Below are 10984 nucleotides of genomic sequence, written 5' to 3'. Positions count from 1 at the left end.
CAATTGGGTTTTTTTTTATCCCAATTGGGGGTTGAAATCCCCCAAAACCCCCCAAAATCCCCCAAAATTTGGGGGACACCCCAAAACTGTATTTATCCTCATTGTGGGGGCTGAAAGCCCCCAATAAAACCCCACGATTGCAACAAATCCTCCCCAGTCTGTTCGGGGGGGTGGGCGAGGCCCTTTTTATCCCAGTTTGGGGGGTCAAATCTCCCCAAAAACCCCAAAAAGCCCCAAAATCTCCCCAAAATCTGTCGGGAGGGGGCGCGGCGCGCCCGCGGGGAGGGGGCGTGGCTCGCATAGATAATGAGGCGGAGGCGCGGCTCACCCGACCAATCACAACGCGGCATGCAAATGAGGCGCGGCCTCGGCGGGCTCCGTTCTCGCGGCCCCCGCGAGTTCTCGCGAGACTTCCGGGGAGGCCGCGGCGGCGGCGGCGGGATGGGAGCGCCGAGGTGGGGCCGGGAAAGGGGGGGCGAAAACGGGGCAAAACCGGGGAAAAACGGGCAAAAAGCGGGAAAAAACGGCGGAACGGGACGGGAGGGGGTGTGGGGAGGCGGGTCAGGCCGTTCTGGGGGGATGTCAGGCCCGTTGAGCGGGGAGAGCGGGGCAGGCCCTGCGTGAGGGGGTGGGGGGGGGCAGGGCCGCGCTGAGGGAGGAGGGGCGGGGGTGACACTGAGGGGGTTTGGGGGTGACACTGAGGGGGTTTTGGGGGTGTCCAGGGGTTTTGGGGAGCCCAGTGACACCCCTGTACCCGCAGATGCCCCGGCACTGCTCCGCCGCCGGCTGCTGCACCCGCGACACCCGCGACACGCGCGGCAGAGGCATCTCCTTCCACCGGTGAGGGCAGCGAGGGGACACCCCCACACCCCCGAGCCTCCCCCGCAACCGTGCCCGCCTTCCTGTCACCGCTGTCACCTCCGTGATCCCCCTCCTGTCACCGCTGTCACCTCGCCCTCTGCAATGGGCTGTCCCAGGTGTCACCCCCCCCCCCAGCTCAGGAATGGGCTGTCCCAGGTGTGTCAGCCCCCCCCCTTCCTTTAACAATGGGCTGTCCCAGGTGTCACCTGCCCTTAGCTGGCAGGTGACAGGTGTCGCACCGCCCCCCTCAGGAATGGCCTGTCCCAGCTGTCACACCCCCCTTTAACAATGGGCTGTCCCAGGTGTCACCCCCTCCTCAGGAATGGGCTGTCCCAGGTGTGTCCCAGGTGTGTCTGGGCTGTCCCAGCTGTGTCTGTCCCCCCCCCATTTCAGCAATGGGCTATCCCAGGTGTGTTCCAGGTGTGTCCCAGGTGTGTCTGTCCCCCCCCATTTCAGCAATGGGCTGTCCCAGGTGTGTCTGGGCTGTCCCAGCTGTGTCTGTCCCCCCCCCCCATTTCTGCAGTGGGCTGTCCCAGGTGTGTCCCAGGTGTGTCTGTCCCCCCCATTTCAGCAATGGGCTGTCCCAGGTGTGTCCCAGATGTGTCTGTCCCCCCCCGTTTGAGGGATGGTTCGGCCCTGTCCCCCTGTAAGGGCCCGGCTGGACCGTTCCATTCCCAGGTGCGCGGGGGGGTGAAGGCTCAGTCCTCACAGCTCACCTGTGTGCCCCCTGTGTCACCTACTGTCACCTGTGTGTCACCTGTGTGTCACCTGTGTGACCCGTGTCACCTGTGTGTCACCTCTGTGACCTGCATGCCACCCGTGTCACCCATGTCACCTGTGTGCCACCTGCGTCCTTCCTGTGTCTCCCCGTGTCCCCGTCCTCTTGTGTCCTCTCCCACTCCTGTGTCCCCCTGTCACCGGTGTCACCCCCCAGGAATGGCCGGTCCCTGTCCCTGTCTGTGTCTCTGTCCATGTCCCTGTGTCCCCATGTCCCCTCGGTGTCCCCAATGTCCCCTCGGTGTCCCCAGTGTCCCCTCAATGTCCCCACTGTTGTCCCCAGGCTGCCTCGCTGTGACGACCCCTGTTGGGCGCAGTCCCCAATGTCCCTGCTGGTGTCCCCATACAATGTCCCTGTCCCTGTACAATGTCCCCAATGTCCCCATTAATGTCCCCACTGTCCCCAGGCTGCCCCGCCGTGACGACCCGCGCCGCGCGCAGTGGTTGGAGAACAGCCGGGGGCACAGTCCCCAATGTCCCCAATGTCCCTGTCCCCATACAATGTCCCTGTCCCCAATGTCCCTGTACAATGTCCCTGTACAATGTCCCCATCAATGTCCCCATTAATGTCACTGTCCCCAGGTTGCCCCGCCGTGACGACCCGCGCCGCGCGCAGTGGTTGGAGAACAGCCGGGGGGTGCAGTCCCCAATGTCCCTGTACAATGTCCCCAATGTCCCCTCAGTGTCCCCAATGTCCCCTCAGTGTCCCCATTAATGTCCCCATTGTCCCCAGGTTACCCCGCCGTGACGACCCACACCGGGCACAGTGGTTGGAGAACAGCCGGGGGGTGCAGTCCCCAATGTCCCTGTACAATGTCCCTAATGTCCCCTCAGTGTCCCCAATGTCCCCTCAGTGTCCCCATTAATGTCCCCATTGTCCCCAGGCTGCCGCGCCGTGACGACCCGCGCCGCGCGCAGTGGTTGGAGAACAGCCGGGGGGCGCAGTCCCCAATGTCCCTGTACAATGTCCCCAATGTCCCTGTACAATGTCCCCAATGTCCCCATCAATGTCCCCATTAATGTCCCCATTGGTGTCCCCAGGCTGCCGCGCCGTGACGACCCGCGCCGCGCACAGTGGTTGGAGAACAGCCGGGGGGCGCAGTCCCCAATGTCCCCAATGTCCCCAATGTCCCTGTACAATGTCCCCAGTGTCCCCATTAATGTCACTGTCCCCAGGTTACCCCGCCGTGATGACCCGCGCCGCGCGCAGTGGTTGGAGAACAGCCGGGGGGCGCAGTCCCCAATGTCCCTGTACAATGTCCCTGTACAGTGTCCCCATTAATGTCCCCATTGTCCCCAGGTTGCCCCGCCGTGACGACCCGCGCCGCGTGCAGTGGTTGGAGAACAGCCGGGGGCACAGTCCCCAATGTCCCCAATGTCCCTGTCCCCATACAATGTCCCTGTCCCCAATGTCCCTGTACAATGTCCCCAGTGTCCCCAATGTCCCCATTGTCCCCAGGCTGCCGCGCCGTGACGACCCGCGCCGCGCGCAGTGGTTGGAGAACAGCCGGGGGGCGCAGTCCCCAATGTCCCTGTACAATGTCCCCATTAATGTCCCCATTAATGTCCCCATTGTCCCCAGGCTGCCGCGCCGTGACGACCCGCGCCGCGCGCAGTGGTTGGAGAACAGCCGTCGCCGGGACCCGGCCGGGGGCGGGCGCTGGGACCCCAGCTCCAAGTACATCTACTTCTGCTCGCAGCACTTCGAGAGCACCTGCTTCGAGCTCGTGGGCTACAGGTGCGTGCGTGTGTGTGTGTGTGCGGGGGGGCACAGGTGTGATAACAGGTGTGTGCGGGGGGGGGTACAGGTGTGATAACAGGTGTGATAACAGGTGTGTGCGGGGGGGTACAGGTGTGATAACAGGTGTGATAACAGGTGTGTGCGGGGGGGGGGGGGGTACAGGTGTGATAACAGGTGTGATAACAGGTGTGATAACAGGTGTGTGCGGGGGGGGGTACAGGTGTGATAACAGGTGTGATAACAGGTGTGATAACAGGTGTGTGCGGGGGGGGGTACAGGTGTGTGTGTGTGTGTGTGTGCGGGGGGGGTACAGGTGTGATAACAGGTGTGATAACAGGTGTGATAACAGGTGTGTGCGGGGGGGGGGTACAGGTGTGATAACAGGTGTGATAACAGGTGTGATAACAGGTGTGTGCGGGGGGGATACAGGTGTGTGTGTGTGTGTGTGCGGGGGGTACAGGTGTGATAACAGGTGTGATAACAGGTGTGATAACAGGTGTGTGCGGGGGGGGCACAGGTGTGATAACAGGTGTGATAACAGGTGTGATAACAGGTGTGTGCGGGGGGGGCACAGGTGTGATAACAGGTGTGATAACAGGTGTGATAACAGGTGTGTGCGGGGGGGGTACAGGTGTGATAACAGGTGTGTACACAGGTGTGTACACAGGTGTGTGTCACAGGTGTGTGTGTGTGCGGGGGGCACAGGTGTTATAACAGGTGTGATAACAGGTGTGATAACAGGTGTGTGTGCGGGGGGGTACAGGTGTGATAACAGGTGTGTACACAGGTGTGTGTCACAGGTGTGTGTGTGTGTGTGTGTGTGTGCGGGGGGAGGTACAGGTGTGTACACAGGTGTGATAACAGGTGTGTCACAGGTGTGTGTGTGCAGGGGGGGTGTACAGGTGTGTACAGGTGTGTGTGCAGGGGGGTGTGCAGGGGGGTACAGGTGTGTGTGCAGGGGGTGTGCAGGGGTGTACAGGTGTGTAAAGGGGGGGTGTGTGCAGATGTGTGTGCAGGGGGGGTGTACAGGTGTGTACAGGTGCGTGTGTGTGTCACAGGTGTGTGTGCAGGTGTGCACAGGTGTGTGTGTACAGGTGTGTGTCACAGGTGTGTGCAGGTGTGTGTACAGGTGTGTGTGCAGGAGGGTGTGCCGGGGGGTACAGGTGTGTACAGGTGTGTGTGTGCAGGGGGGTGTGCCGGGGGGTACAGGTGTGTGTGTGCGTGTGTGTGTCACAGGTGTGTGTGCAGGTGTGCACAGGTGTGTGTACAGGGGTGTGTACAGGTGTGTGCAGGTGTGTGTACAGGTGTGTGTGCGGGGGGTGTGCCGGGGGGTACAGGTGTGTACAGGTGTGTGTGTGCAGGGGGGTGTGCAGGGGTGTGCAGGGGGGTACAGGTGTGATAAAAAGTGTGTGTGCAGCGGTGTGCAGGTGTGTACAGGTGTGTGTGCAGGGGGGGTGTACAGGTGTGTACAGGTGTGTGTGCAGGTGTGTGTACAGGGGTGTGTGCAGGGGGGGTGTGAAGGTGTGTCATAGGTGTGTGAGTGCGGGGGGGTACAGGTGTGTACAGGTGTGTGTGCGGGGGGGGTACAGGTGTGTGCAGGGCGGGTGTACAGGTGTGTACAGGTGTGTGTGTGGGTGTGTGTCACAGGTGTGTGCAGGTCTGTGTGCAGGGGGGGTACAGGGGTGTACAGGTGTGTGTGTAGGGGGGGTACATGTGTGTACAGGTGTGTACAGGTGTGTGTACAGGTGTGTGTGTGCAGGGGGTGTGCAGGGGTGTGTGAAGGTGTGTCACAGGTGTGTGTGTGCAGGTGTGTCACAGGTGTGTCCAGGTGTGCGTGCAGGGAGGTGTGCAGGTGTGTGTGCAGGTGTGTACAGGTGTGTCCCCCCTGTTTTCCAGGTGTGTACAGGTGTGTGTGCAGGTGTGTGTGTGTACAGGTGTGTACAGGTGTGCACAGCTGAGTCCTGGGGGCTTCCGCTTGAAGCCACAGGTGAGTGGGGATTCAGGTGGGGCTGGGGGGGCTCCAGGTGAGTTTTGGGGGGGCTCCAGGTGAGTTTTGGGGCCCTCCAGGTGAGTTTGGGGGGGCTGCAGGTGCTGCCTGGGGGGTTTCAGGTGGGGGAAACCCCCAGCGATTTCAGGTTCTCCCCCCAGGTTTTTGGGGTCCCCCAAGTTTTTGGGGTCCCCCCCAGGTATTCCAGGACCCCCCCCAGGTGTTGGGGTCCCCTCAGGTATTTCAAGACCCCCCAGGTATTTCAGGGTCTCCTTTAAAAGGTTTTGGGGTCCCCCCAAGTTTTTGGGGTCCCCCCAAGTATTTCAGGGTCTCCCCCAGGTGTTGGGGTGCCCCTGATCCCCCGTTTTGGGCTCCCCACAACTTTTTTGGGTGCCCCTGACCTCCCCCAGGTGTTTTGGGGTCCCCCCAGGTATTTCGGGGTCCCCCCCGGTTTTTGGGGTGCCCCTGACCCCGTTTTCCCCCCCGTTTCCCAGTGGTTATCACCGCCTGAAGAAGGGGGCCGTGCCCACCGTGTTCACCCCCATTTTGGGGTCTCTCCCCCCCATTTTTGGGGTTCCCCTGACCCCCCCGGGTATTTCGGGGTCCCCCCCGGTTTTTGGGGTGTTTTGGGGTGCCCCTGACCCCGTTTTCCCCCCCGTTTCCCAGTGGTTATCACCGCCTGAAGAAGGGGGCCGTGCCCACCGTGTTCACCCCCATTTTGGGGTCTCTCCCCCCCATTTTTGGGGTTCCCCTGACCCCCCCGGGTATTTCGGGGTCCCCCCCGGTTTTTGGGGTGTTTTGGGGTGTTTCGGGGTGCCCCTGACCCCGTTTCCCCCCCGTTTCCCAGTGGTTATCACCGCCTGAAGGAGGGGGCCGTGCCCACCGTGTTCGCCCCCGGCCCCTCCCGGCCCCCCCGGCCCCCCAAGCCCCCCCCGGATCGGGACCCCCCGAGACCCCCGCGGGGCGCCCGCAGGTGGAGGTGAGCGAGGGGGGGGGTTGGGGGGATTTTGGGGGATTTTGGGGGATTTGGGGGGTTTTTGGGGAATTTTGGGGGGTTTTGGGGGAATTGGGGGGGATTTTGGGGGATTTTGGGGGAATTTTGGGGGATTTTGGGGAATTTTGGGGGGGCTCGGGGCTCCCCCAGTTCATCTCAGTTCGGCCGGGCCCTGTGGGACCCCCGGACCCCCCCCCCCATTTTCCTTGACCCCCTCCCCATTTCCCCTGGACCCCCCCCCACCCATGGAGATCCCCCCACCCCCTGGGACCACCCCCCCCCCCAATTCCCCCTGGCTCCTCCCACTCCTGAGACCCCTCCCCCAATTGCCCCTGACCCCTCCCCCTCTGGGACCCCCCCCCCAGTTCCCTCTGGCCCCTCCCACCCTGAGACCCCTCCCCCAATTCCCCCTGGCCCCTCCCACCCCTGAGACCCCTCCCCAATTCCCCCTGGCCCCTCCCACCCTGAGACCCCTCCCCCAATTCCCCCGGCCCCTCCCACCCCTGAGACCCCTCCCCCAATTCCCTCTGGCCCCTCCCACCCTGAGACCCCTCCCCAATTCCCCCGGCCCCTCCCACTCCTGGGACCCCCCTCCCCCAATTCCCCCTGGCCCCTCCCACCCTGAGACCCCTCCCCCAATTCCCTCTGGCCCCTCCCACCCTGAGACCCCTCCCCCAATTCCCCCGGCCCCTCCCACTCCTGGGACCCCCCACCCCCAATTCCTCTTGGCCCCTCCCACTCCTGGGACCCCCCCACCCCCAATTCCCCCCTGTCCCTCCCACCCCGGGACCCTCGGGACCCTCTGGGGGTGTTTTGGGGTCTTTTCGGAGCTTTTTTGGGGTCTCTCTGGGGGTATTTTGGGGTCTCTCCAGTGATAATTTTGGGGTCTCTCTGGGGATAATTTTGGGGGTATCTCCAGGGCTATTTTGGGGGTCTCTCCGTGGGTGTTTTGGGGGGGAGTTTTCCGGGGCTTTTTTGGGGTCTCTCTGGGGCTATTTTTGGGGTCTTTCCGGGGCTATTTTGGGATCTCTCCAGGGGGATTTTGGAGTCTTTCCAGGAATATTTTTGGGGTCTCTCCAGTGATAAGTTTGGGGGTCTCTCCGGGGGTATTTGGGTTGTCTCCGGGGCTGTTTTTGGGGTCTCTCCAGGGGTACTTTGGGGGTCTCTCTGGGGATAATTTTGGAGGTCTCTCTGGGGATGTTTTTTGGGGTCTTTCTGGGGCTATTTTGGGGTCTCTCCAGGGATGTTTCGGGGTCTCTCTGGGAATATTTTTGGGGTCTTTCCGGAGCTGTTTTAGGGTCTCTCCAGGGGGATTTTGGGGTCTCTCTGGGGATAATTCTGGGGTCACTCCAGGGATGTTTTTGGGGGTGTCTCCGTGGGTATTTCGGGGCTCTCTCCGTGGGTCTTTTGGGGTCTCTCTGGGGATAATTTTGGGGTCTCTCCATGGGTATTTTGGGGTCTCTCTGGGGCTCTTTTGGGGGTGTCTCCAGGGTTATTTTGGGGTCTCTCTGGGACTATTTTGGGGTCTTTCCATGGATAATTTTGGGGTCTCTCCGTGGGTATTTTGGGGTCTCTCCGTGGGTGTTTTGGGGGGGGTTTCTCCGGGGCCTTTTTGGGGTCTCTCTGGGTCTATTTTGGGGTCTCTCCAGGGGGATTTTGGGGTCTTTCCAGGAATATTTTTGGAGTCTCTCCGGTGATAATTTTCAGGGTCTCTCTGGGGATGTTTTTGGGGGTGTCTCCAGGGCTGTTTCGGGGCTCTCTCCGTGGGTATTTTGGGGTCTCTCCGTGGGTATTTTGGGGTCTCTCTCGGGCTATTTGGTCGTCTCTCCAGGGCTATTTTGGGGTCTCTCCTCGAGTGTTTTGGGGGGTTTCTCCGGGGCTTTTTTGGCGTCTCTCTGATGCTATTTTGGGGTCTTTCCAGGAATATTTTTAGGGTCTTTCTAGAGCTATTTTGGGGTCTCTCTGGGGCTATTTTTGGGGTCTTTCCGGGGCTATTTTGGGGTCTCTCTGGGGATAATTCTGGGGTCTCTCCGTGGGTGTTTTGGGGTCTCTCCGTGGGTGTTTTGGGGGGGGTTTCTCCGGGGCTTTTCTGGGGTCTTTCTGGAGGTGTTTTGAGGTCTCTCCAGGGGGATTTTGGGGTCTCTCCGGTGATAATTTTGGGGTCTCTCCGGGGATAGTTTTGGGGTCTCTCCAGGGAGGTTTTTGGGGGTGTCTCCAGGGCTATTTCGGGGCTCTCTCCGTGGGTATTTTGGGGTCTCTCCATGGGTATTTTGGGGTCTCTCCTCGAGTGTTTTTTGGGGTTTCTCCAGGGCTCTTTTGGGGTCTCTCTGATGCTATTTTGGGGTCTTTCCGGGAATATTTTTGGGGTCTTTCCAGAGCTATTTTGGGGCCTTTCCGGGGCTATTTTAGGGTCTCTCCGGGGCTATTTTAGGGTCTCTCTGGGGATAATTCTGGGGTCTCTCCAGGGATGTTTTTGGGGGTGTCTCCAGGGCTATTTTGGGGGTCTCTCCACGGGTATTTTGGGGTCTCTCCGGTGATAATTTTGGGGTCTCTCTAGGAGTATTTGGGGGTTTCTCCAATGGTATTTTGGGAGTCTCTCCGGGGATAATTTTGGGGCTCTCTCCGGGGATATTTTGGGGTCTCTCCGATGATATTTTGGGGTCTCTCCGGGAGTATTTTGGGGGTTTCTCCGGGAATATTTTGAAGGTCTCTCCGATGCTATTTTGGGATCTCTCTGGGGTTATTTGGGGTCTCTCCAGGAGTATTTCGGGGTTATTTCCAGGGGCGTTTTGGTGTCTCTCCGGGGCTATTTTTGGGGCTCTCTCTCCGGACTGACCCCCCTCTCCCCTCTCCCCACAGACGGGACCCCCCCCCAGCCCCGACGCCCCCCCCGGTACCCTCGGACGTCTCCTGCTTCCCGCGAGACTCCAAAGACCCCGGCCCGCCCCCGGCCGGCACCCACGGCGGGGTCCCGGCCCTGCCCGGCCCCTCGGGCTCCATCCCAGAGACCCTCCTGGTGGCCACGGGCGACGGAGCGGCCGCCACCACCCCGGCCCTGCCCGAGGGAGCGCCCCCGACCCCCGCGGGACCCCCGGCACCGCCGGCGCCGCCGTCGCCGTCGCTGTTCATGCTGCGGCTGCCGCCCCGGGCTGGCTCGTACATCCAGAGCGAGCACAGCTACCAGGTGGGCAGCGCCCTGCTCTGGAAGCGCCGCGCCGAGGCCGCGCTGGACGCGCTGGACAAAGCCCAGAGGCAGCTCCAGGCCGGGAAACGCCGCGAGCAGCGGCTGAGGCTGCGCCTGGCGGAGCTGCAGAGGGAGCGCAGGGCCGGCCCCGAGCCGCGGAGGAGCTCCAAGGAGCGCCTGGAGGTGATCGGGGATGGAGGAGGAGGAGGAGGAGTTGGAGGTTTGTAAATAAAGGATTTTACCCTGAGGGTGCGGCTGGTGGAGCTCCAGGGGGGAGGGAGAGCGGAGGAGCTCCAAGGAGCCCGTGGAGCTCCGCAAGGAGAGGAGAGGAGAGCCTGTGGAGCTCCAAGGAGCCTGTGGAGCTCCACTAGGAGAGGAGAGCGGAGGAGCTCCAAGGAGCCCGTGGAGCTCCACTAGGAGAGGAGAGGAGAGCGGAGGAGCTCCAAGGAGCCTGTGGAGCTCCACTAGGAGAGGAGAGCGGAGGAGCTCCAAGGAGCCTGTGGAGCTCCGCAAGGAGAGGAGAGCGGAGGAGCTCCAAGGAGCCCGTGGAGCTCCACAAGGAGAGGAGAGCAGAGGAGCTCCAAGGAGCCCGTGGAGCTGCTCGGAGATGGAGGAGGAGGAACTGGAGGAGCTCCGAGGCTCGGAGGTGGCGCGGAGGTTTGGAAATAAAAGATTTCGCCCTGAGGGTGCGGGCTGGAGGATCTCCAGGGGGAAGGAAGAGCGGGCACCAAGCCGTGGAGCTGCGGCTGGTGGAGCTCCACATGGAGGGGAGAGCGGAGGAGCTCCAAGGACCCCGCGGAGCTGCAGCGTGGAGCTCCAGAGGGAGCGCAGAGCCGGCCCCGAGCCGCGGAGGAGCTCCGAGGAGCTCGTGGAGCTCTACAGGGAGGGGAGAGCGGAGAAGCTCCAAGGAGCAGAGAGGGGAGAGCGGACCCCAAACCACGGAGGAGCTCCAAGGAGCGCCTGGAGCTGCTCGGGGATGCTGGAGGAGGAGGAGGGCGGTGAGGAGTTGGAGGTTTGTAAATAAAGGATTTTGCCCTGGGGATTTTGCGGCTGGTGGAGCTCCAGAGGAAAGGGATTAAAAGGGATTAACCACTAATTAACCTTTGCTAATTACCCTGGGGCCGTCAGCACCCCGGAGCCACCAGAGGAGCCGCTACAACCCCGAAGAAAATTCAAAAATGGGAATGAAGGGTTTAATTTCTATCAACTCTCAAGGTGCTCCAGACCTCCCCAAAGTCCCTAATTAATCCCTAATTAGTCTTTGCTAATTAGCCCGGGGCCATCAGCGCCCTGGGGCCACCACGGAGCCCCCCCCCGGGGAGCCTCTGCAACCCCAAAAAGACTCAAAAATGGGAATTCAGGGTTTCGGTTCCACCAACTCCACAGTGCTCCAGACCTCCCCGAAGTGCTTTAATTAACCCCTAATTAACCTTTGCTAAT

The 10984-nt window shown here is 61.5% G+C and overlaps 1 protein-coding gene across 1 annotated transcript; it reads left to right on the top strand.

Annotated features, from left to right (window-relative positions):
- Nucleotides 1–420: 420 nt before the first annotated feature.
- On the top strand, nucleotides 421–9791 carry THAP7 (THAP domain containing 7). The gene is made up of 5 exons (XM_066571486.1): nucleotides 421–455; nucleotides 761–840; nucleotides 3221–3376; nucleotides 6214–6345; nucleotides 9220–9791. The coding sequence occupies exons 2-5, from the start codon at nucleotides 761–763 to the stop codon at nucleotides 9770–9772; spliced, it is 921 nt and encodes a 306-aa protein (XP_066427583.1). The 5' UTR covers nucleotides 421–455; the 3' UTR covers nucleotides 9773–9791.
- The last annotated feature ends 1193 nt before the right edge of the window (nucleotides 9792–10984 follow it).

The sequence above is a fragment of the Molothrus aeneus genome, unplaced genomic scaffold (genome assembly GCF_037042795.1).
Source record: "Molothrus aeneus isolate 106 unplaced genomic scaffold, BPBGC_Maene_1.0 scaffold_70, whole genome shotgun sequence".
In the NCBI taxonomy this organism is placed as follows: domain Eukaryota; kingdom Metazoa; phylum Chordata; class Aves; order Passeriformes; family Icteridae; genus Molothrus; species Molothrus aeneus.
This window is presented reverse-complemented; position numbering and strand designations above follow the sequence as displayed.

Coding starts and splice junctions, on each gene's coding strand:
- THAP7 (XM_066571486.1), top strand. CDS start 761: ATGCCCCGGCACTGCTCCGCCGCCGGCTGCTGCACCCGCGACACCCGC. Junction 841..3,220: donor AGAGGCATCTCCTTCCACCG/GTGAGGGCAGCG, acceptor CATTGTCCCCAG/GCTGCCGCGCCGTGACGACC. Junction 3,377..6,213: donor TTCGAGCTCGTGGGCTACAG/GTGCGTGCGTGT, acceptor CCCGTTTCCCAG/TGGTTATCACCGCCTGAAGG.